The 24337-nt window shown below is 36.4% G+C and overlaps 1 protein-coding gene across 5 annotated transcripts in view; it reads right to left on the bottom strand.

The window, feature by feature from the left end:
- Window positions 1–24337, bottom strand: part of HERC2 (HECT and RLD domain containing E3 ubiquitin protein ligase 2) — a 103268-nt gene that overhangs the window by 49443 nt on the left and 29488 nt on the right. For 4 of the 5 annotated variants that reach the window (XR_010742975.1, XM_066313576.1, XM_066313577.1 and 1 more), the window contains exons 6-39: window positions 23849–23949; window positions 22940–23096; window positions 22032–22142; window positions 21545–21716; window positions 20811–20984; window positions 20000–20188; window positions 19234–19385; window positions 18262–18419; window positions 17702–17815; window positions 16095–16346; window positions 15012–15205; window positions 14288–14488; window positions 13417–13645; window positions 13218–13342; window positions 12658–12836; window positions 11540–11724; window positions 11018–11173; window positions 10570–10755; window positions 9563–9733; window positions 9355–9458; window positions 9096–9246; window positions 8309–8523; window positions 7312–7444; window positions 7088–7215; window positions 6770–6965; window positions 6018–6154; window positions 5348–5521; window positions 5130–5266; window positions 4898–5049; window positions 4295–4486; window positions 3310–3497; window positions 1554–1746; window positions 772–954; window positions 13–197 (exon numbers count right to left, since the gene is read on the bottom strand). Coding sequence is in view for 4 of the 5 variants with exons in the window: in XM_066313576.1 (XP_066169673.1) it covers window positions 13–197; window positions 772–954; window positions 1554–1746; window positions 3310–3497; window positions 4295–4486; window positions 4898–5049; window positions 5130–5266; window positions 5348–5521; window positions 6018–6154; window positions 6770–6965; window positions 7088–7215; window positions 7312–7444; window positions 8309–8523; window positions 9096–9246; window positions 9355–9458; window positions 9563–9733; window positions 10570–10755; window positions 11018–11173; window positions 11540–11724; window positions 12658–12836; window positions 13218–13342; window positions 13417–13645; window positions 14288–14488; window positions 15012–15205; window positions 16095–16346; window positions 17702–17815; window positions 18262–18419; window positions 19234–19385; window positions 20000–20188; window positions 20811–20984; window positions 21545–21716; window positions 22032–22142; window positions 22940–23096; window positions 23849–23949 (5674 nt within the window). In the remaining variant the exon portion in view is untranslated. The remainder of the gene's footprint in view (window positions 1–12; window positions 198–771; window positions 955–1553; window positions 1747–3309; window positions 3498–4294; window positions 4487–4897; window positions 5050–5129; window positions 5267–5347; window positions 5522–6017; window positions 6155–6769; window positions 6966–7087; window positions 7216–7311; window positions 7445–8308; window positions 8524–9095; window positions 9247–9354; window positions 9459–9562; window positions 9734–10569; window positions 10756–11017; window positions 11174–11539; window positions 11725–12657; window positions 12837–13217; window positions 13343–13416; window positions 13646–14287; window positions 14489–15011; window positions 15206–16094; window positions 16347–17701; window positions 17816–18261; window positions 18420–19233; window positions 19386–19999; window positions 20189–20810; window positions 20985–21544; window positions 21717–22031; window positions 22143–22939; window positions 23097–23848; window positions 23950–24337) is intronic. The other variant, XM_066313578.1, reaches the window with a different exon arrangement.

Here is a 24337-nt window from a genome sequence, read left to right as displayed (position 1 = left end):
TACACACATTACCTGTCTCTGTAGTGAAGCAGCAGTGAAAGATTCATGCCCCTCAACAATTTTCATTAGCAAAGTTATCCACTGAGATGTGCTAAGAGTGCTGCACATCTGAGGCATGAGTGCTATGCTTCGAATGAATCCCAACGTGCACCAACTCCTATGCTGTTCTTTATAAACTAACTTATTTGGCAAGGAAGCTAAAAAAAAAAAAAAATATATATATATATGTAACAGTTGACTTTTTCCACCAGCTATGTAGTTCTCTATATGCTACGTGGGGCTTTTCTGGACAAAACAGAACACCAAGCTATTTCACTGTCTTTACATGATCTATTAATTTCAATTTTAGAGCCTGTAATTCATTTTATTAAATACGCCTTTAAAACAAGTCTCATCATTACACTGTTTCCTCATTTCAAAGTAATTAACAGCATAACTTCTGAAATTACAAAAAATCTACAAAAAGGAGTATGACACACCCAGTCATACTGTTGTTGCCAAACACAAAAAGGCTGCCAATAAATTAATTGTCTAAGTCAACAATTCACATCTCATGCATTTCTTCTGTTTTTACTGTTTATATTCTAAGAATGCACAGAATCACTTAGGTTACCTTTAAAAATAAGGATTTTAAAAGCTCTGAAAAGGCATTTTCTAGCCTCTAGCCTTAAAAGGATTAAAAACTAGTAAGAAAAGATTTACAAACTTACAAGACAACAAAGCACAAAACAGAAGGACACAGCTCAACCAGACTGCTGCTGTGTAATATACCTGATTTATCCATTGTTCCACTCTCCACAAGCATACGGAGTAGACCACACAAAGTCCGAGTAGCATCACTTTGCATGACTTCAGCATGGACACCAGCAGAGAGACACAGTGTCTGCAACAGGTTCACAGTACTTGTCAGCATCATGGAAGTAGGGTGGGGATTCCTCTCAACTTGTTCTCCTTCTGAAGGGAGACAGAAGGCAAAGGAATAAATTGATATTGAGTTATTTTATTTCACAAAGGTTCTCAAACAAACATTATGTGAATGATTTGTCATAAATATTTTCTCTGAGATCATCTGACCTAAGATTCCTTATTGCTAACTCCAAGAGCAAAATATAAACCAGGTACTTTACACATATATTCTCAAGTTTTTCTCCAGCAGTACCCAGTTGAAAGGAATTCCAAAGTATGGCCAAGAACAGGGAAACACTCTGACTAACTGCATAATTAGGCCATATAAAAATCCCACTTTAGAATGCTATTAACATACGTTAAAAGAATACCTCCAGGTATCTGTAACTGAAACTGTTTCAACTGAACAATACTATTTTCTCTGACCCATAAATATACAACAAGTGTGACACCATCTTGCCTATCTTCTTTTCTCACAGTAAAGTTATATTAAGAAAGATTCTGGTCAGAAGTGTACACCTATTAAATTAATCTTCTTTAATGAAACACTTCCTCCTGTGAAAAAATATTTTATATTACATGATAGCAATTTTAAAATTCCACTCAAACTGTGCCTCCACTTTTATAATTTTTTGTTTTTTTTTTACCAGAATCATCCTCAGTATCTGAATCTTCTGTTGTGGGCTGTGTTGCAGGTGGTGGCTCAGCTAGTTTGAGATCATATTTTCCCTCTTTTCCCATTCTGTAAGAATTTGTACTTCCAGTGTCCCACTGCACTCTAATCCAGCCATCTTCTCCCAATTCTCCGATCACACGACCCAAACCTGGTGTGGGTCCATCCTGACAAGAGAGAGGTTCAAATTACTCTCAATCAACAACAATAATTCATACCCAAAGCTCATACAATAATAATGCAGTTGCTTCTTTTTGCTGCTAGCCCAATGATAAGGCAGTAAACATTCAGTGGGGTTTCAAAAATTAAGCATGAAGTTCAAAAGCATTTCACAATTTTCAAAACAATCACCCCAGTAAGCTGCATATTTGGACACTGATGATTAGGTTTTTTTTTTTTAACTATGTCTTACATAAGTAGAAGTTATGGTCTACATAGTTGGAAATGTATACCAATATAGCAAATATTAGTTATTTCCTCTTAAATGATTAAACTAGCAGAGTCTCACTAAAAGAGAATTTTAAACATCTCCAAAAATGAAGCTGAACAAATAATTAACATTTTTTATGTTAATTCCCCAAGGGTTTTGTGGCAAATAGTCAGAATTGCACAGCGTTGCTGTAAGACAATGAAGGATTGATAAAGCTGGTTGTGAAAAACACGAGCTGGGGCTCTTGCTTATCTTGCACCTGGTTCCAGCAAGGCCTAACAACTGAGTGACATCTGGAGTGACACGGGGCTCTCACATTTCAGTGAGGCACAGAAGGGCACCTGGGCCCAACCAACAGCCCCATTCCCTTCACCCCTTGTTATAAATCCAGTTCATTCAGGAGAATATATCCAGGAGATGCACACAAAGACCCACTGATCAATGTCAGAAAGCCCCTACTGCTGCCTCGGTACGTGGAGGAGGACCACGGTATTTATTCTACCTCTTTTGTCAACTATAAACTCTGACAAAAAGTAACCAAGACCCTCATTAAGCCCTATTTTTAACTTAGGCACCCCTCAGGATGCAGATGAAGGAAACATGGGATGTGTAATAATGCATGTATGGCCAAAGTCACCAAACCCCACCTATCCCCTTCCACTGGGACAGGCTAAAATTCACAGCATAGAAGAGTGGCTTCAGGGGCAAAAAGGGCTGGAGGGAGGAAATTCTGCCTGCTCAAGATCTGTTGACAGACTACGTCTCTTCTTTTCCCAAAGAGAAGCCTTTATGTGAGCTTTGCATCTCCAACAGCACTGGAGCACACCCAGGAATATTAATTTATATACACATAGATACAGATGTGTGTCACAACACATACTAACACTCTGTACTTATCACCAGCAATCCTGAGCCTACTTTTCCAGTGCTTCAATTAACCACACTATTTGTGAATCAGGATTGTGCAAGCCCTTACTGAATCCATCAGACCTAGAGAACTGCCCTGGTAAACTGCATTATTTATGCTTCTGTGCTCATGGAAGTTCTCCTCCAAACCCAGCAAGACTTACAATGCTAAACTGGGCTGTAATCAGAAATTACCCAGCTGCAACCAGCCCCTCTGATGTCTGAGGATCAGCTGGTATGCAAGGTTTATTTTCTGTTGAATTCCCATATCCTTAGTTCAACATTTTTGGAATGTAAAATGCCCTTAAGTTTGACTAACCAGAAACCTCACAGACAGTCTACTGAACAAAGACATGAGATAACACATCCAAAACGTGTATGAAAGAAGTTGTACCTGATCACCCCATTTCCAGTCTACCCCTCTCACCACCCTGGTACCAATTTTCATCATGGCTGCCAGCTCTGGTCCAGAAACAGGGAGCTGAACAGGAGTAGTTTCCTTTCGTGACTCTTCTAGGACCGTGGCAGAAGCCCCATGAGAAGAGGCAATCATATCTTCTTCAATATTATCAGAACTGGGTCCTAACACGGAAAAAACACAAAAGAGATAAAATCCAGCTACACACGTATTTATGTACCTTTGTCACACAAACCTACAGGCACATAAACTTTGTAACATAAAAGCAGTAACAATCGCGGATACTGACTAGCAGGTGATAAGTCAAATGACCTTTTGGAAAACTGGGGTGTAATGGTTTTGAATGCACAGGAATTGAAATACATAATTTTGAATGAAAAACAAATGACAAATAAGAGACATTAATAATGATGACAAATAGTTTTTTAAAAACTTTTGGTGCACACTCCAGTTAAACACAAGTTACAGGAACAAATGTTTGCCATTATCTGAGAAAACAGAGAGAGAAAAACCATGGCAATTCGAATCATAGCAAAACACACCAGAGAACTTCTATAACAGAACAAAGAAAGCTTCAAGTATAAATATGCAGACTGGGAACATTTTTCATATGTAGAAAAAATGAAATGGAGAGTAGAGATTAGGCAGTTTTACTACTTTAATTTTAAATTTTCCATTTTTAATTTATTTGCAACAGTTCCACCAAAACTACACATTAACTGAAATTTTCGCAAAGAACGGCCAAAGCAAACACTTAATCAAAAAAAAAAAAAAAAAGACGACTGAATAAAGGCTCTAATTAAATTAACCTCCTTCTCAATCATGCTTGCAGATCTGCTTTTTGTATCAGGGTAATAGCATTAAGCACTATCTTCAAGCAGCAAAGTGATTCTATGATTTGGGTACATCAACAGGTGAAAAAACCAAATGTTTTCTTCCAAGTAAGAAAGAAGAAGCGTACCTATCAGCCGCAGTGTGGTTTGTGTCAAGGCCAGCATGCCAGAATTGAGGAGGAGGCTCAAGGTATTCGCACCATGCTGCAGCGTCAACATGTTCAGCATGACCAGCAGAAAACGTGCTTGTGGAATAGTTCCAAGACTTGGTCCTGCTGGATTCTCATTAGTAATTGTTTGAAGAGGAACAGGCTGCAGACCTAGTTCAAATGTAAAATAAATAACAAAGTCAGCTGACATTTGGGAGCTACAATAGAATAGGGTTATAGATTTGTTAGAATGATGGTTTAAAATATTTTTATTCCTTGCTTGGCTTTGAGAACTTACAAGCTGAAGTTCCTGATTATATGAACTGATTATAATTTGTATTTTAATGCTAAAATGTTACTAATGAGTAATCAATCACTTGTTGCTGGGAAATCAGCATTATACTCAAATATTGAAAAGTGAATTAACAGGGGTAAACGTGGGAAGATTGGAACAACACACAGAAACAAATCAAGGGAACGGATTTCAACATCCTAATCATAGGGAACTTTAAAAAAAAATAAGCAATACTATTAACGTTAAACAGTTTTCTCCACAGAAAACAGCAACAAGATGAGATTCACCTAGTTCTTTAAACTTTGCATTAGCATCTAGCAAGATGTTCCGGACATTCTGAATTGCCCATGCATACAACTTTCCAAAAGTTACTTCCAGCAGCATTCTGTTAAATGGTGGGATCAGATCCACATCCTTCAAGCAGTCGGTAAGAGGCTCCCTTCAAAGAAAAACAACAACAAAAGTAAGTACTGTTTTCTTATTCAGAAATTGTGGAAGTGAAAGGAACACTAGCTTTACCCTATATTGACTCCTTCTGGAATAAGCCTCTGCCATCCACAGAACACAGCATACTGCACAGATGGGAGCAAAAAATTTTTAGCTGACAATTTCAGAATAGTGTCTATTCCCTCCAGACGAACTTCTGCTCTTTCCAACTGTCAAAGAGAAAAAACAAATTGTCATACTTATGTAAACTGCTAGTAATTATGTAAGTGGCACATTTTTGTTCATGTTACCTGTTTTAATAAACATTTTCTCATTTTTTCTACATCCACTGGCTCTTCTTTAAGTGCAAATTCAACAATGGTGTTAAGGAGAGCAGACTGCGGATATAATCCTTGAACATTTTGCTTCAACCATTTATATTTGTGGACACCTGTAACTGTACTCAAAATCGGCTGCCACTTATCCTGCAAAACAAGAAGGCAGCCTGTTAAAACTTTTTAAAAGAATTTTAAATTATTGAAAATGTAAGTCACTTCATGCAAAACAATTTCCAAATTTAAAATACTGGGAGGGGGAACTGAAAATTTCTTTAAAGTCAGGAAAGAGCTTAGCATTATTTTAACTCATTAATTTTTTTATTTGTGCTACATAAAATTTCAAATGCGTTAATGTTCAAAAAAAGGGGAAGTAAACCATCACAACATTTTATTTTGAAATGAAGCTTTATCTAAGATCATCAATAATTTAAAAATTAGAGAAGGTATCTTTAAATACATAGTACAAGCTTATTTTTTAAAAATCATTCCAGGCTTCACTGAAACAAGATGTCACACTTAATTGTACATCCCAAGCACCATTATCGGAACACTAAATGTCAAGTTATAACAATCATACTTTAGCTCATTCTTTTTTCTCTTGTTATTTTTATTGCCAAGGTTGATTCAAAATCTGATATCATACCTTGGGTGATTTGATCGGTATGGGCTTTTTATCTATCGGTACAGGACTGTGAGGTACCACACAAGATTCTTCTAAATCACTCTCTTCATTTCCTATTTTGGATTCTTCTACATCAGCAGATTCAGATTTTTTTGGCACTATTAATAAAAAAAAAAAAAAAAAAAAAAGGTATTATTTTTTCATGCAGTCTGATCAGATTTTACAGCATTACATTTTTAAAAATGTTTGCATGATAAGCTAAGCATACAGAATGCTTAAGATCTGCCTGTAATAAAATGGAAATGTATTCTTGGTGAACTTTATGTCCAATTATTACTGAATTCACTCTGGTATTACGTGCAATATGCTTTTATCTTTAAAGACAAACTTGAAAAGTCCTTTGGTGTCTACTCACCACATTAATTTAGTTCCAGTTAAATCACTGTTTGACTACACTTGAATAAAACATGACTTCTAAAAAGATGTCACTTCCAGTGGAATGTTACTAAAACCAGTTCAGAGGGCCTGATACTGAAGGATCATTTTTAATACACTGGAACATGAGGAAACACACCAAACTAAACTTGACACTTTTGTTTGCCAGTTCTTGCTGTAGGATCTGACATGCAACCACTGGTTTAGGAAACCTTATGAAAAAGCAGCAGAAAGCAAATGACTTTGATGCTTTATGGAGAGTCTCATATAGCAGTAAACCTTGAAATAAAATGGACTTTCATTGTTTCTAAGAGAATACAACATTAATTCTGCCTTACCTCTTTTTTTCCTTTTTTCTCTAATGATTTTCTGAGCTACCCTTCGCCATCGGGGCAAGGAACTGAGGAGTTTAAACTTGGACATTATAGAGAGATCATTGCAAACTGCAGGACGCAGCTCATTGAATAAGAATCTCAAACGCTCAATGACAGGAGCACAAACTTCCTTGTAAGAACGCCCCTGTTCCTGATGTGTCTAAAAAAGACATTGAAAGATTAAATTACTCTATATTACACAATAAAATGAACAATATATAACTTTTTAATAAAACACTTCAAATGAAAATTAATCTTAATATCAGCAGCTAAGAGGCTTACCTTAATCAGTGAGCATTTTGCTTGGTAGACAACACGACACACATCCACTACAGATTTCGGTAAGGTTTTGTGCTTTACCTGGTCAACTCCAAGGGTACCAGGATGAACAAGAGACAGTGCTACATGACCTAAGTGGGAAAAGATAACGTTTGAATATGCATTTCCAAAACCATCCAGAACAGAGTTTAAACTGGTCAAAACAAACACACCACAACCCTACCTACCCAAATCTTCATGCTTTAGAAGACAACACAGTAACAGACGTCCTACTTCTTCCACGGGATGCTCAGGAGGGAATGTGATTGGTGTTGTTAAGTGACACTGCTTACAGTATCTTTCTATTTGACACAAAAAGTCCTAAGAAAACAAACAACAGCCTCTGTTTAATTTCAGTTTTAAAATACAATGAAAGGATTTAAAATACCACAGGCAGCATTTAAATAACACTGAATAATCTCCACAATCTGAACTAACATTCTGAGATATAATACGCAGTATGTGCAATTTAACACACAGCAACTACAACCCAATACTACAAATACCCTATACCCTTCCTCCTGTATGAAGAGCAACATGACTCAAGGAATAAAGCTGCTACTGTTTTGATCTCTTCATGAGATAGTCAGCAGTTTTCAACTGTCTTCTGATAAATCATGATTCACCATTATTGATATTCCCAAACACCTATTCAGGATTTGTTTCATAAAGGAGCTGAACTCAGAGGGTTAGAAAATCTGAATGTATTACAAAAGATAGTGATCAACACAAATCACAGGGTTTTTCATAATATCCACAATTCCAACCTGAACCTCAAGGCCCAAAGGGATTTTAAGACAAATAAACAAAAGCATATGTGAATCTGAAACATAAAATACATTTGCATCTTGAAAAAAATGCTCCATCTTAGTTCAACTGGAGGTGAGCAGGACCTCTCAATGCTACTGAAATCTGACATGAGAAGTAATGCATTGCTGATTTTTTTTGCAAGAATATTCAAATTTTTTAGTTCTCCCACTCAGAAATTCTGAAGAAATAACATACTGTTGTGCGATTAAATGAAATATACATATTTTATCCATTAGTAGTAGTCAACCATTCCTTTCACAAAAAGTAATTCTGAAATAACTTTTTCAATTGTTTTGCTATAACCTTTGGAGAATTTTCACCACCACTACCACCCTTCAAAAACAGTGTCTGTGCACAGAACTGCTGAGGGCTTACCTTCACAGTGTGATCCTGAATATTATTATCCGCAATAGCCTGGAGAAAGGGTTGTGAATGGTCACTCAAAGTTAACCGATGTGTATATAGTTTTGATTTATTTGGGGTAGTGTTACCAGGTGAACTGCAATGGTCTTCATCTTTTTCCTCATTGTAACTGTAATGAATCTGACTAGTTTGCAAGCCTCCAGAAAAGATAGATGACTTCAACCATTCTAAAATAAAGAAAACATGAGTAAATATTCTGATCAAAGACTAAGCTAGACTCAATTTCCTCTAATAAAATGCATTCACAGGCTTCAACAACATTTAGCAAGATTCTCATTTGCTGAAATTTTTTCACAGGAAAAGAAAGGGTTCTGTAACCAAGAAACAATTAACTAAGAGGGCAGCCATCATATGTTTAGAGATATAGGGCCTTAGCAATTTTTCTGCTGTTAATATTGAACTATACCTTCTATTCACCAAACCAAGACGCCCAATAAGAAAACATGCAATACCACATGATCCAGGCACTCTTAACTAACAAACTGGTGAGATAGGAGACTGTGTAGCATTGTTTCCTATTTTACGTTGCATACTATGAAATGCTAAATTCAACTTCTCAAAATTATTTAATCCCTATTTAAATCTTGCTAAATTACTAGGATCTTGCTAAGTGTGGTAGTTAATGTTAAGAATAAGAAAGTGCTAAATTTACAGTTCACTTATTTGTCCTTTGTCTTTTCCTTGCATGCTTTGACAAGTATTTATCATTTATTAAAGCTCAAAATGACATCCTGCTTACTGGCACATTCAATTTCCAGAGGAGAAAGTGGTGTGCTCATTGCCAGGTAGGAAGCATGCAGCCCGAGGAGAAGACCCAAATTCCGTTCTGTGTCTATCAGAGGCGATGACAAAGTGCTGAGATCTGGCGTTGTAATCACTTCCTGGTCAGGCTGCACAAAAAAAAGAGCAATTTTAAGCTTGAACTGAGCTCCAATAAAATCTGACAGCAAAGCAATGCTTGACTTCAGTAAGCATTTATCCATCGGTAACATTTTTACCTCTATATATTGGCCAACACAGAAGGCGTGCATTGATTCCCGCGTGTCCTCAAATTGCAAAGCAGCTTCCAGAGCAACAACTGGGTCCTCACCAGCAAACTGAGCTAATGAAAGAATGAAGTAGTCAATACAGTATCTAAAATCCTTTTAATTCCATCTAGTTTTGAAACAAAAGTAATTTGTGTCTAAGTCAGATGAAAAGTCTCACCGAGTATGCTACTGCCAGTTAAAGACTGGGTTTGGAAGTCCTTGATGTCATACACTTTCCCATCGATCACTGTCCAAAATCCTCCGTCTTTGTTGTGGTTCTCCAGGTCAGCCTTACGTATAAGTGTCACCTCCTCATTATTTCTGCAACTCTGGCCAGTAAAAAATGAACCTATCCTCATAAAACAGAAAAGAGAATTTATCAGCAGAAAATCAGAAAGTAAGGGTTTTTTTTCTGAACATTCTTTTAATAGTTGCCTAAACCAATTCTTCACATCTTTTCAAAACCTGCTTATTATTTTATATGCTCAGAAGTAAAAGTGGCCATTAATATGTTCCTGTCTACATATTGTAGAATTAAATTGTCTGAATACTGTGTTCTTCTATGCACTAATCTTTAATGTCACCTAGCACTGCCCAGATATATGGCTGTTTTGCGTGGAGGTGGAGCAGAACAATCAGTTTTCTGGTAAATCACTGTTCTAATTGCATCTTCCTCCAAATTACTTTGGTTTTATTATTCACTTGCCTGCAAGGAATTTGCTGTGTATTTCACTTCATCTTAAGTTCAGATTATTTTAATATAAAAGAAGCCTTTCTTTTGACCACAGACACAGCTTATATTACAAAGTGCCCTGAGAAAATAAAAATTCCTTATTTCAAAGCTTTCACGTTACTCATCCTTTGTATTACAAACAGAATTTAGTAACAAAATGCCTAAATGTACTACTCAGGTTTTCACTGCAACTTTTCTCAGTCAAAATGCGAAACTACGTGAACTACTTCTTGAAAAAGTTGCATCTGTACTCTGCTTAATGCTACCTCTATAGGTAACTTCCTTAAGAATGTACTGACAGAAATAAATACAGCCCTATGACTGCCACATAATTTGGTTAATGAAACTTTGTACTGTCAAGTAGGATTCCCTTCCTGAGAGTAGTTCATGAACAGTCACCATTTTTATACAGCTACTTTATGAAAGTAGTCCAGATGCTGCTAAGTTCATACCCATTATTCCTGGCCATGCTAAATCCTCATTGTCATCCCTTTCCTTTCCAGGGGCTAAGTGGTTAAATCTGTCTAGATGTTCCAGCAAGCCAGCCAACAGAGGGATAGCACCAGCTTCCTGCATTAATCCAGCGTTTTTACTGAGGAGTAGCACTATAGAAACCACCAGTTCTGGAAGAAGAATGCCTAAAACAAAAAAACAAACACAGAAGATAATCACATTCAGTTCAAGTTCTACATTCACTGCATTGCAGAAGTAAATCGCTATCAACATATTCTGCCTTTGACTAGTGTTCAGTACAAAGCTCTTGCCTTCCTCACTGAATTTTCCCTCCTTTTCTCCCATTAACCAAAAAATTACACTGACTCCTCCTCAGTCATTTCAAACTTTCAAGAAAGTCTTAAAATGCCATGGAAGGGGAAGAAAAGAGGACAAGTAAAACCCTACCTGTTAAATCTCCATCCACGACACAAGATACTTCTGCAAAATGCCTATGACTGGTACAAGCAATGCTGGTTGCCACAGGAAGTATATCACCAATGTGTGTGCACAGAAGAGCAGTGTATTTCTTCAGTAAAGAACCAACACCTAAGAGGTCAGGACCTGTACAAAAATAAAGGAAGAGCACAGAAAGCCATCACATAATCATATTTAAGAAACGGACTCCAGAAGCTGATGAACTCTTCTGAAATTATGCCACTCGATATTAGCACTAATTCAGGAAATCACATCTTCTTAAAAAATTTTTCAAAGTTTATTTCTAGATCCTATTACCTACCCCCCAAAAATACTTCATTTACAGAGAACAATGTAAATAAACTACTTTCAAACACTGCTGAGACATCAACTAGGCTGATAAATGTGACAGGAAGATAAACTAAAGAAAGAAACTGCTATCCTGTAAAAACCATTACAGAAATACCTGGGGAGGGGTCAGAGGTTGTTTGCTTTTTTTAGATTTTAACTTACTGTATGTATTAGGGACCTGGCCAACACAATCTGCTGGGTAAAGTTTGCTAACAAGCAGACGCTGAAAACGGAGCAGCAGGTCCAGAGAAGCAGATCTCTCCTTGCTATAAAGTTCTTGCTCCATGCAGGAAGAAATGCGACGAGCAACGTCTTTCAGTTTGGCTATGGTCTGTGAAGCGATGTTCCTGAAGGGTTTAAAAGTATCACTTAAAGGGAGCTCAGAATGAAGACAGTCCACAGCCCACATGTTAAGCTTTTGCTACAATTTTGCATAAATATGGAAGAAACCTCCACAAAGTTTCTATGCAGAACTTTTACTTCTTTGCATTGTAATGCTCAAAAAGTCAATGGTTTTGTGGATACATTTTAGTTAACAGGATTTGTAGTAATATACCTCAGGTTTGTGCTTTTTGTCATCACTCACTACAAAACACAATCTGACAATCTTGACTAAGAAGCTGCAGTGAAAGCCATGACACTACACAGCTCAAAAGAGTCTCAGTATTGATTAAATTACATGGCTGCCACCACAGTTAAGTGAAAAAGTACAGTAAATTTCTTGGTAAACTCATAATTATTTCCTGCTTTACATCCTATATGCTAAGTACTCTTGCAGCTTCTCTAGCTGATATAAAGCAGCTTTGTTCTCAGCACCCTAATTGGTCATGCATTCACAACGCTCAGTCAAGAATATAAAATTTCTTCCCCGCTTAAAGTCTCCTTGAGGCAGTTCTAAATAAATAGGACAAAGTACTCAGTTCTAAACAAATTTGCAGTGATTCTCACACTTTGTAAGGACAATCTTTTAAACATCTATCCTATATTTGGTACAAAATCTTTCAGATGTTTTTTCAGAGAAGTATCAAAATCCATAAAAGCAAGGCAGTCCTTCTAAAATTGGGTAGTTTAGTACAGAACATTGCTCCTTAGCAAAAATAACAGAGCAGAACTACAGATAAGCTACAAAAATGTTCAATATTTTGAATTCTGAGGAGCTAAAAATGCTAGCAAGAGACTTTATTTGCTAACCAAAATTAACCATTGTTTAGCTGACTAGTTCACAGAATGTCTAAACACATGTTCTGTACAAAACTAAAAGATAAATTCAAAGTGATTACCTTAGTAACTGCTGAATTAACTGAACTAATGGTAAACTTTGTTTTCCCGCAGATTCATAGATTCCAGTGTTAATAAGGTCTTTGTCCAATGGAGTTCTGCTCCTGTGAAGTGTTGATGCATTTGCTTCTTGTTCATCAATTTCTTTTTCTTTCTGTGCTTCTTTCTTTGCTTCAATATCCTAAAAGAGAATGCCTAAAGTTAAAGAAAGCCCACAAACTTCCACCACGATTATGAAACATAATACTAACAAGTATTCATAGTTACTTTTACCTACAGCAAAAACGTAACAATTACTATCAAATAAAATGTGTATTGTATATTCTGCCACAAGCACATGGGCACACTTTTAAAAGAATTATAATGTAAAAAGAAAGGCGAAAGGAGAGATGAGGGTGGTGAAGGTAAAAAAGAGTAGAGAAACTCCATAAAACCATGGTGGACACATGCCAGTAGCTGCTACACAGCTCATAACTGACGGCACATTTACTCTTGCATTTATAAAAGTAACTAATCCAGTGCCCTGCAGAAGAACCTGAAGTGCAAAGCTGATGAACCATACCTGAATTTCTGCAGTAATAGCAGCGTTCAGTGCAGACTCTAAGCCTCCGTCAGCCATCAGGCTGCCCACCAAGAGGTCAATCATAAATCTACGTCCTGGGCTTACATTCATTTCATTTCCTGAAACTAAAAATGGAAGAAGCCATTAATGAAGTCAAAATGCAAGGGCCAAACGAAGAGGCTTCAATCTGAGGACTGACCTGCACTGGGCAGGAGCGCTGAGAGCGCCCTGGCGCGCTCCTCCGCCGTGGGCAGCAGCACAGACCAGCCGCTCTGCAGCACCGCCTGTGCCGCCGACTGCACTGTGTTGAGAACCCCAGCATTGCTGGCCAGTGTCACCACTGTCTGCTTCAGGCTGTTGAGCAGGATACTGCCCAAACCTAAGCCAAGGCATTCTGGATCCACCTGATGACTAATGGCAGCATGAAGCTGAAAAGAAAAGGGGGCGGTGGGAAAAAAGGCAAATTTTAATTAGCAAGTCATACTAACTTGGTGGGATGGGGAAAGTCACTTCCAGAGCAAGTAAGTACAGTGACCAAGATACAAACTTTCACCTGCAAATTTGTAAAATTAAAGGGAAATGCTGGCTTGCCTACATCCTGAATTTAAACCAATACTCAAAGATTACAGGATAAGATTACAGCTATAAACCTCAAAGTTCGAAATAAACATAAAGAATAAACTAAGCTGTTTCTGCTTCACTACATTATGCTAGAAGAAACCACCACACTTTCAGTGACTGTTAGACACCAATTGAAGAGATCATTCTCTTTTAAAAATGCTATTTAAAATTCATTAAAATGCTCAAAATCTCTGCATATACAAAGGTTAATCCATTTAGATACTGTTTCTACAGTTCATTCTTAATGAAACCCAGAAGCTGTCAAGAACAACAAAAAATAACCACTAGATGCCAAATTTCAAAGAGTATAAAATTACAGTGTAGTTATTTCACTTTTTAAAATCAATAAAAGTGTTTTAAGGAACATTAAAGGTCATAGTTTCCATCCAAGCAATTTAGTGAAAACGTTCAGCTCAACAATAGCTCAAAGTGTAACAAACTGAAGGCACCTGAAGTCTGAGGAGATTTAATGTTGCCACAGCCATACACTCCTTTTCCTGAGGAGGGGGCCAGTCAGAGGATCCATCCATACCCTCTGTCACTTGTCTCAGTAACAGATCCAGCTGCTCAAACGTCATAGGGCAAATATCCACCACAAAAGGTACCCGTAAGCCTATTGACCACTCTGAACATGATGACCAAGCAAAACTCTATAAATGGAAACAATATAAAAAGTTCCAGAGTTAGTTAATTTCTAACTATGACACTGATTACAGATAAGACTGTAAAGCTAAATCTGCCTTCAACCAGTAATAGAGGATGTGGAAATAATATCAGCACAACTGTTTTAAAGAATGCTCTAATTGCATTGTTGTAAACATAAATAAAAGCCTGATCCAGAACTCTCTTACAAAATTTTCCAATGTTGTCATACCCAGTCCAGATAACTCAGTATCTTTGCCACAGAAAACATTCTGCTGACAACTACTCAATTGCTGCACCAGACAAAAGAAAACAGGTAAATAGCTACTTCTCAGAACACCCAAGAGGGAAAGCTAATCACCCCTTTTTGGCAGAACAACTGATCAAGAATTTTTTTCCAAAGCCTTCATTTATTCAGAATAAGAAAAAAATTACAGAAAATTATGCAAATGCATAGTGAAGGATCATGATTAGAATACAGAACTAACCTGAGTGTGAAGTAAAACCAAGTAATTCAAAAGTAAAACCTACCTGAGCAGGTCCACAAGCAATTCCAACGATATGCTTTGTGTCTAATCCTGGGAGAGCTGCGGGCTCTGGTTTAGTGATACGCAAAGTATCGAAATGCTGACACTGATCATTGCTTCCCCAGCTGTGCACTTCACTGTCCTCAGTCAGCGCTAAACAATGGGTAGATCCAGCTGCCACATCTATCACTTTCTTTCCTGATAGAAAAGTTAGATATTGAAAATATAATTTGATATTAAAATCATTGACAGAAAAATAGCAGAGGTAAGGTAAACTACGCTAATTACAACCATGCTTAACTAGGAAATACTATGGTATTTAAGTTATGTCATGAGTCTTATTTCTGCTTCAACAGTGGATTGGAAGAGTACAGCAAAGCATAAACCAAAAGATAGATAAGTACAGAATTTTCAAGTTTAAAAAAAATCTTCTACTTTGTGTCCCTTCTACTTAGAAACTTCTTTGGGAAAGAGTTATTTAAAGATCTCCCATCTATGATGAGAGACTGTAAAGTTATTCTCACTTTGATCATTCAATACATATGAATAACAATTTAAATGAAAGACAGAGCAATAAAAAGGTTTCTTCCTCATTTTCCCATACAGAACCTCAGGTTTTCACAAATGAAGGAAGTAATTTTCACTCCATTACAAACTAGTCAAAAGTCAAACAAAACTCTAATGACCTTATTTTTTGTCTGTTATTTTCATTTACTCCATTCACCTGCCTAAGCATATATTCACCTAAGCACATATTATATGTATATGTATTTGTTTGGATGATAATGAAACACACTTGCTTTAAAAAAACATTTCTGTGAAATTAATAAAAAGCAATAAGAATAAAGAGAACACAAGGAATGGAGCATTTCAAGTAGTCATAACATAGTGTCTTTAAGTCTGCTAAAATCTTGTAGGTGTAAACGCAGAAGTAATAGGAAATGCACATTATTACCTTTTCAATACTACTAGCATAAAATATGACAAGAGTACATGGTATCATCACTCGAAGTAGAGTTCACTTGTGTTGGGTAAAAAGCTCCAATAACAGAAAGAGCTCTGGAATATTTCCAACTCTGATAATTACCTTTCAAGCCTTCCAGCAGTTTGGGATATCGAACGTGCTCTTCCGTGCCATGCCCAAGTCTCTGATTGTCCCCTTTGCCCCAGGTGTAAACCTGGCCATCTTTGGTTAAAGCAATAGAGAACTGACTCCCACAGCGTACTTTCACAATGTCCAGATCTTGAAGCTTTTCTATCAACTTGGGAGTTTTGCAACCATCACTACCTCCTCTTCCCAGTTTTCCATAGTCTCCATCACCCCAAGACCACACCTGGCCTTTAAATCAGGACAAAGATAACAAAAAAAAAAAATTGTACCCCTTTTGCATGTAATCAAGTCACCTGTTTTAACAAGTAAGTAGTTAAAAATCCAAGATTCTATAACAAGCACAAATTTTAAACTGTATTTTAAGACAAGCAGTTCCAAATTAATTTCTAATTGTTCGTGACAGTAAGAAAGAATAATATTTGAAAAGTGTTCATGCTGAAAAAAACTAAACATAAAAAGTGCAACACATAACCTCCACTGAAAATCCATCAGTGTATAGAAAGTCCTCCTTAAAAATATATGAAGCATAGGATTTACTGTAAATCAAGCAAGTTAAAAACTACTTTCTTTTATTATTTATAAGAACTTACAGAATGTTTTCCACATCTAATGGCCAAATTGTCTGTTAAATCTATTTTTATTTTCAGTTTATATCATTCAAACATTTCTCGAAATGAGATTGCCACATTTATCATGTTCTTTTGAAATACACTACTAACTCTTAGTCCTGATGTAGGAATTAAAAACAGCCAAATCATTCTGCATCTGCAGGAAATAAAAGGATGGTTCAAGAATGGTAAACCCATGCATGTCCAAAACTAAAGTCCCGTTTTACATTCTGATGTATTTGTGTACCCTACTTGCATAAGCAGAGTCTCTAAGGTATTCTCAGAAACAATGGAAGCATGCAAGGCAGAGACCAGAGAGAAGAAAAAAAACTAATAAAATCTGGGTTTCCACTTCCTGTATGAGTAAATATTTCAATTTTTATATAATGCACATCATATTAACCAGCTATATTTCCAAGGAAAAACTAGATTCCAAGAATTATCTGCTTTCTAAGAGATGACTTTGGGGCTTAACCTGACACAACAACGAAACACACATTTCAAATCTGCTTCATCCTAGGCACTTTGGTCAGGGATGTTTGAAAGATAAACTTCCATGCAGCTTCTCTTTGACACTTCCAAAGTGATAACAGACACAGCTCTCCTACTCTGAATTCTGGCTCTTGTAACAACATGAGATATTTGCACTTATATAGCAACGAATAAAATTTAAAGATATGCACATATATGTATTATTATGTGCTTCCATTATACATTTACATGAAATATATGTACCATAACTCAATATATTTGCATATTCATAAGGAACATACTGCATATCTATGCATGGAAATACCTCTGCAACATTATACTCAAAATGAATAAATGTACATATTTATTTCCCCAAAAGGAATTTCAGCTTCAAATTCTTACAGAATTCAAACTGCTAGAAATAAGCATATCTGCAGTATAAATACCTTCAGAGTAACAGGAAGGACAGAACCTTCAAATTTTAACTTTTGTTTTGCTACTAACCATTCTCAGTAACTGCAAGAGTCTGAGCATCTCCACTCCCACACGACACATCAATAACTTTGAGTCCTTTCAGCCCTGTCACCAGCATTGGGATGGTCTGATCTTCACTGGAACCTTCAAAATAAAGTAGTTCTGTGAGAAGCAAAACTCTGAAGACCTGACAAACCCTTGCTTGGGTTTTTTGCTTGTCTGTTTTTGGATATTTTGTTATGTGGGCATAGGATGATGTTGTTTAGTTTTGGTTTTAGATTTGAGTATCAGGACTAAGCTCCCTTATGATTTCTGTGACATCCAACGAATATTTAACCCATGAAATAGTCTTTGCTTCTTCCTTCTGCGAGGAAAGGAACAGAGAACACCACAGATTTTTCTTCTCCATTCAACTGCTTATTTCCAGATCAAAGCGAATTTAATGGGTTTGAGACAATCCCTCCCATAATTATTTCAATTCACATGAAGCCACATAAGGTTCTCAAATCAGCTTTAGGCGGGATGAAAGATAATTTGCAACAGGCACTAAAATTCTTCAACAACTTCTCTGAAGGTACCAACCAACTCACCATGACCAAGCCTGCCATAGTTTCCTCGCCCCCATGTATACAGCTCTCCCTCAGCAGTAATGGCTGCACTGTAGGTGCTTCCACAAGCAATATGAACAACATGTTTCCCAGCTTGCTTCCCAGATAAAGCAGATATCATCTTCGGTTCCTCCAGAGGCCTATTTAAAGAGAAGGTGACATATTTCACAAAGGGTGATTTGATGAGTAGCTGATAAAAGGTGTGACATACTCATTAGAATTGCTGCAATTCTATCTGCAAAGCTTTATTATCAGTCTGAAGTAACAAAATATAAATAGAGCTAGAAGCCAAAATTAAGTCCAAATTGTTCAACATACAAACCACTGAAGGAATGTCTAACAACCACAACTTCGGTTTCCAATTGAATTCGTGCAACATTTTAAAAAAAATGTTAGTCTATTGTTAAAAATACTATCTTTAATTACTGTATCTGACCAATAACTTCATTACACTTGTAACCCTTGTGTAGTCTCTCTCTTGCTTTAGAGGGAATTCTGCACTGGGGGAAGACACTTGAAATCTCTAAAATGTATTGATGTACATCCCCTATACAATACAGTTGTAGAGGACTGCTTCTACACAAAAACAAGAGAGTTGCGTCCAGGAAAAATGGAATAATGTACAACACGACTGCATAAAAAATAATGACCCTGCTCCAACATGTGACTCAACACTTCAGAGAAAATGTGCTCTAGATACATAAAACCATTAATAAAAGGCCTAATAACACTGCTCACTCCTACACCTTCAACCTACAAGTATTTCAGAAAGTAGCATCAATAGAGAACTGGGAATATTCTAGAAAGAGAAAATATACAGGGAGAATGCAAGTTCTGTTCTGTAATAGAGCCAAATGTTAAATGCTGAGCATTGCTCATACACACAACAATAGAATGTTGACTATGAATTTAGAACACTTGCAAATAAATGTTACGATTATTTTTAATACATACACTGTATCCCCATGACCTAGTCTTCCACCATCTCCACAGCCCCAAGAGAAAACTTCACCATTTGCTGACAAAGCCAGATAGTGATGCCCATCTGAATGTGCTGCTATCTTCACAATATTTCTGGAAGCTAGGCTCTGCACCAGCTGTGGTCCCTGCAAACCAAACAAAAGCAAAATGCTTATAAAATCTGCTGACATTTTCCATCACACAGCTAGGTACAGTTTTCCTATTTCCAGTTTTATCAAAATTTTGCTTTCAAATTAACGAGGTGAAGTCATGAAGAAAAAAATGGTCAAATATTACAAAAGCAATGCTTTGAAGTTATTTTTCCCATTATTTCTCATTATTCTAGGTACACATGAAAATGGTGCTTATCTTAACAGTACAGGCTACCTTAGTGACAAAGGCTTCCACTTACAGTATTTTTTTCTGTATGAGAAACTACACAGCTTGGACATAGTTATATCATAAAGTAAAATCTGTTTCATATCTGCTAATTTCTGAAGTTACCAAGGCCAGCATATCAATAAAAGCAATTATCATGGTATCCATAACCTCTAGCCTAGCAGAAATTACATATGCTTTTCATCAAATCAACCCAAGAGACAAACCCCACTATTTCTGAAAGTTCAAATACACCAGTACAGAAAGCTTACGAAAATTAGCATATCTCCATCTACTCTCCTAAGAAACTGTAAATATTTAAAAGAAGAAACTTATGAAGTAATATAGAACAAAATTTTAAAAACACAGAAAAAATTCTCACCAGAGTATCGCTGTTATATGCTTGTGTATAAACTCTTCCATTTCTAGATAATATCAGAAAACGTTTCTCTGCACAAGCAACCTGTACAACGCCAAGGTTGGCCAGTCCTTCACACTGAATTGGACCACTCACATTAGCATAATACTTCCAACCTATTAATCCCCAAGCAATGACTTCTTGCAGTGATCCCTAGGAAATCAGAAATTCTGTAAGTAGTAAATTTTGAAACACACAGCTGAAAAAAACCCACAGAGCAAATTATTTTTAAAACCTTTATATGCTAAATAGGTTCAAATCTGAGACCATCATTCTTTCCGATACTCAATAAAACTTAGCTAATTACAAGATACCAAAAATAAAGACTTGCATGCATCATATTCAGTTCAGTCTGGTACTAAATGAGCAACAAGTATGTATGGTAAGAGATTCAGAGATTTTTCACGAAGGAAAGTTTGGCATTTACTTTTTACTTTCTTTTAATGTTTTAGTACATCAGACCCCCAACTTCTATTAATTCTGGTCTTGGGAGTTCACTCTGAGAAACACAAGAAACAGCTCAAAATATGGCAGAATTAGCCACAATGTGGTAAGAAAGAATGGTTCATAAACTATAAAATTACACTCCAAGCCTCACTGAAAAAGGGCCAATGTAATAAGTTACCCAAGGAAGACAAATTTCAGAACTCAAGGTTATAATGTGAAAATCAGAAAGGAATTTGAAGAATCTTAGGAGCTGTTTTCCTTGCATTCTGAAATTCAGTTATGCTTTTAGGGAAAACATCCTACTGTATTTGCTACCGCAAACAATTACCTTATGAGATGTAGGAGAGCTACACTGTGGAGGCATACATGGGGTGGCAAGGCGGTCCAAATGGGCCATGATGACCACTGCTGTTTGTCTCAGATCAATCGCCAGCTCATTGTCCTGTGGCAAAGTCAGATACCTCAGAAAACTTTCATTTGGACTTAGAGGGTAAGTCAGGAGCTGGAAAAGAGAAAAGCAGTGAGAAAAACATTCAAGGTATATCTATGAGTCTGCCACACGGATACACAATAAAGTTTAGACAAGATGACTATCTGCATAAGAGAAAATTAATTAACTCTGCACATACTTTTTTTTACATTAGAAAAAAATTTGAAACATGAACATTGAAAAAATAGTCAGATTGTGTATTTAATAGAAAGCTACAAGCATAATAAAATTGATTATGTTTTATCAACCTCAGTAATATTCATAGTTCATATGACTAAAAATCATAGTTCAATTAACTTTAAACATAAAAACAATCGAAATATGCAGAAAAGTTCAACTAGTTCATTATCACATCAGAATTAACTATGAAACATAACACTTATCTCTGATCATGCTGTGACATTCCTTCCTCTACCTCAAGAAACTCAAATGTTCACTTGAAAACCAAATGACATCTTACATGGAAAACACCACCAATAATTTTGTTTGGATAATTTTATGATTATTTTAGCTAGGCAAATGAAATTTGATTCCAACATAATGTCCCTTTCAAATAATCCAAGAATAAGTACCTGAATCTCTTCCTCAGTATTGGGCATGTCTTTATTACATATTATACTCTGAAATCTTTGTAGCAAAGGTAGAAGGGGTGCACTTGTTCCCTGTGCAGATCGCTCATTATCCGTTTCCCTCGTTCCATTATCCCAAAGTTGAAGCAGCAACATAACTGCAGACAACATTTGGCTGAAAGAAGGAATCAACATCTTCTATTAATAAGCATTCCTAAAACTATTGGGTTAAGTCATCCATACAATTCAATCTCTACATTTTGAAGTTTAGCAAAATTGGATGTCAGGGCTTTCTGTTTTAAACAGATTATCAAAATATAAAAAATGTATTTTGCAATCTGGTATTAGGTGTCAATCATCACTGCCTGAGTGAAGAGCTGCATATGCTTTGAACCATAATTACTAAATTAAACCCAAATCCATGAAAACTGAAGACTGTCAGGCCATTCCAACAGGGACAGTTAAAAACCACAGCGCTCGTGCTTCTCACCTTAGTGTACCCCTCTGCACTGCCAGTTCAAGCAATATGGCAAGTGCCAAGTGCTGGTCTTGCAAAGGAATGTTTCCTGGCCCTTTGGTACTGGGAGCTCCATGCACATCTCTATTTAAAAGTCAAACAACATACATTAACTAAAAAGAAATAATACACAATAGTTTACCAAAAACATCTACAGCACTACAAAACCACTACAGAACCACTAAACTTACAGAACCAAAAAAACTACAGAACCACTAAACTTACAGAAAAATATCAAAGGGGTGATGAAAGCAACTGAGATGAAAAGTCCACACATTCCAAGCCAGACCAAGTTTTAGAGGGACAGCTAGGCTTTAAAAATGCCCCAAGCTTCATACCAGTTGTATTAAACAAGAATAAACCTTTTTCATAGGTGGAATATGTTTTATAATATTCAAATATGTTTTATAATATTCACCTTAAGGATGTAGTTGCAGTATTGAAAAGACATTTCTAGTAACTGCTAGTAACTAGTGTAAAAAGGTAACAATTTAACAGGAAAAAGCAGGGGACCGTTCCAAGCCCAACACGAGTGTATTTTCCCTCATGCACAAAAATCTGTATTATTTTACTGCACTTAAAGTGCACAATTAAGAGTGCACATATATAGTATTACCAAAGCATTCTTTTTACATTAGTAAAACACAATTCTTTTGGTAAGTCTTCATGCAGTGATTCAGAATATTCCAATTCAGATTTTTCTTTAACAGCTTAAATCATATTTAAAGAACATAATTTCAATAGTTCATTAATTTTTTGCTTGCTTGTATGACAACAGAAAAGAAAGAAAATTTTACAAATTTTCTAGAAATTACTGTTTATACCACCAGCTTCTGAGAGATGCAAGCTTGATATTTAACAGCTCAAAAGAAGAAACTTACCCAGTCACAACAGACCTTAGGAATTTAGTAGCTCTTTCTACCACTTCCAGCCACACAGAAGATACAGTCCCTTCATCAAAAAGGGACGCCTCTGGTAGAGCTCTCAGTGCATCAAGCGATTCTTGTAACAATTCACTGCACAAGTCTGCATCTTCACCTGAGGAACACAGCAACAGCAGTTACATTCCCACCTTTACAGAAGTTAGAGAAATTGTTGTACACAATATTTTGTGGAGCTTTTCTCCAACACAAAGTACAAGTTACTTCTTACAGACAAAGTCCTCAATTTCCACATGAACATCTGACTGCAAGATTTCTTCACAAAAAAAAAAAAAAAAAAAAAAAAAAATTGAGAAAGCTGAAAACCCAAGCCAGCTCATTTCACTAGGTACCCACTGAAAAAAGAGGACAGCTAGTGCTGGCTGGAGTAAGCCCACACTTGCCATCTGACCAAATGGCACAGACTGAGACAGGCAGGTTTAGCACAGGTGACAATTCTGCCGACCTCTGCAATTTGACAATAGCTGACAAGTACACAAACTAAACACAAGCTTCACACTCAAAACTTTTTCTAATCTGCTACTGTCATGTAATAGCATAGCGGCTTGACCTTGTCTGAATAATAAATCTAACTTTTCTGAAATCTAGCATTAAAAATACACGCTTTTCACGAAATCCCAACTTACCTTCCTCAGCGTAAAACACCCCAGAAAAACCCAACATTGATACTGGTGTGCGTGGCTTTGATCAGCAACAACACAGTTGGGCTTAATATCATACAAGTGCAATTATGCAAATCTACCATGCATAAATTTATAGTTCTATGCCAATATTTAACACACACACGCTTCAATGAGTCACCTGGCTTCTAATGAAATATATATGCAATATGCTTAAGAGTAGACCTACCTGATCTCCAGGCTCTACGAAGGAAAGCAAATGCAAATGAAAGTGCTGCTCGGGATCCAACACGTGCAAGGCCTTCCACACCTTTGCCTACAGGTCTTGAGCTAAACAAAATTATGCATGAATAGTTTCAATAAATCTGTATTACAATAATACATATTTATGTTATTATTATTTTGTATAACATATATTCAAGGATTTTATAATTTAGTCATATGCATGCATATACAATTACATAATTTTTATTTGTAAAGAATCATACCTGTGCCTTGACAAACAAGGTGAACAACATCAAAATGTCGGCAACAAAAATTCAACCTCAACCACTTCAAAGAAACAATTCAATGTCCAATATCAAAAAGGTTCAGAGAAAAATATATACCAGACCAGCACAATGGATTTCCAAAAAAAAAAAAAAAAATGCCCATAGTTACTCCTAGTGAAATTATGATGCTTTACTCAAAATATACAAACACATAAGTTACTTCACGC

Source organism: Sylvia atricapilla, chromosome 2, assembly GCF_009819655.1.
Source record: "Sylvia atricapilla isolate bSylAtr1 chromosome 2, bSylAtr1.pri, whole genome shotgun sequence".
Classification (NCBI taxonomy): Eukaryota; Metazoa; Chordata; class Aves; order Passeriformes; family Sylviidae; genus Sylvia; species Sylvia atricapilla.
Note: the sequence above shows the minus strand (reverse complement) of the source record. Positions and strands in the feature narration are given on the sequence as shown.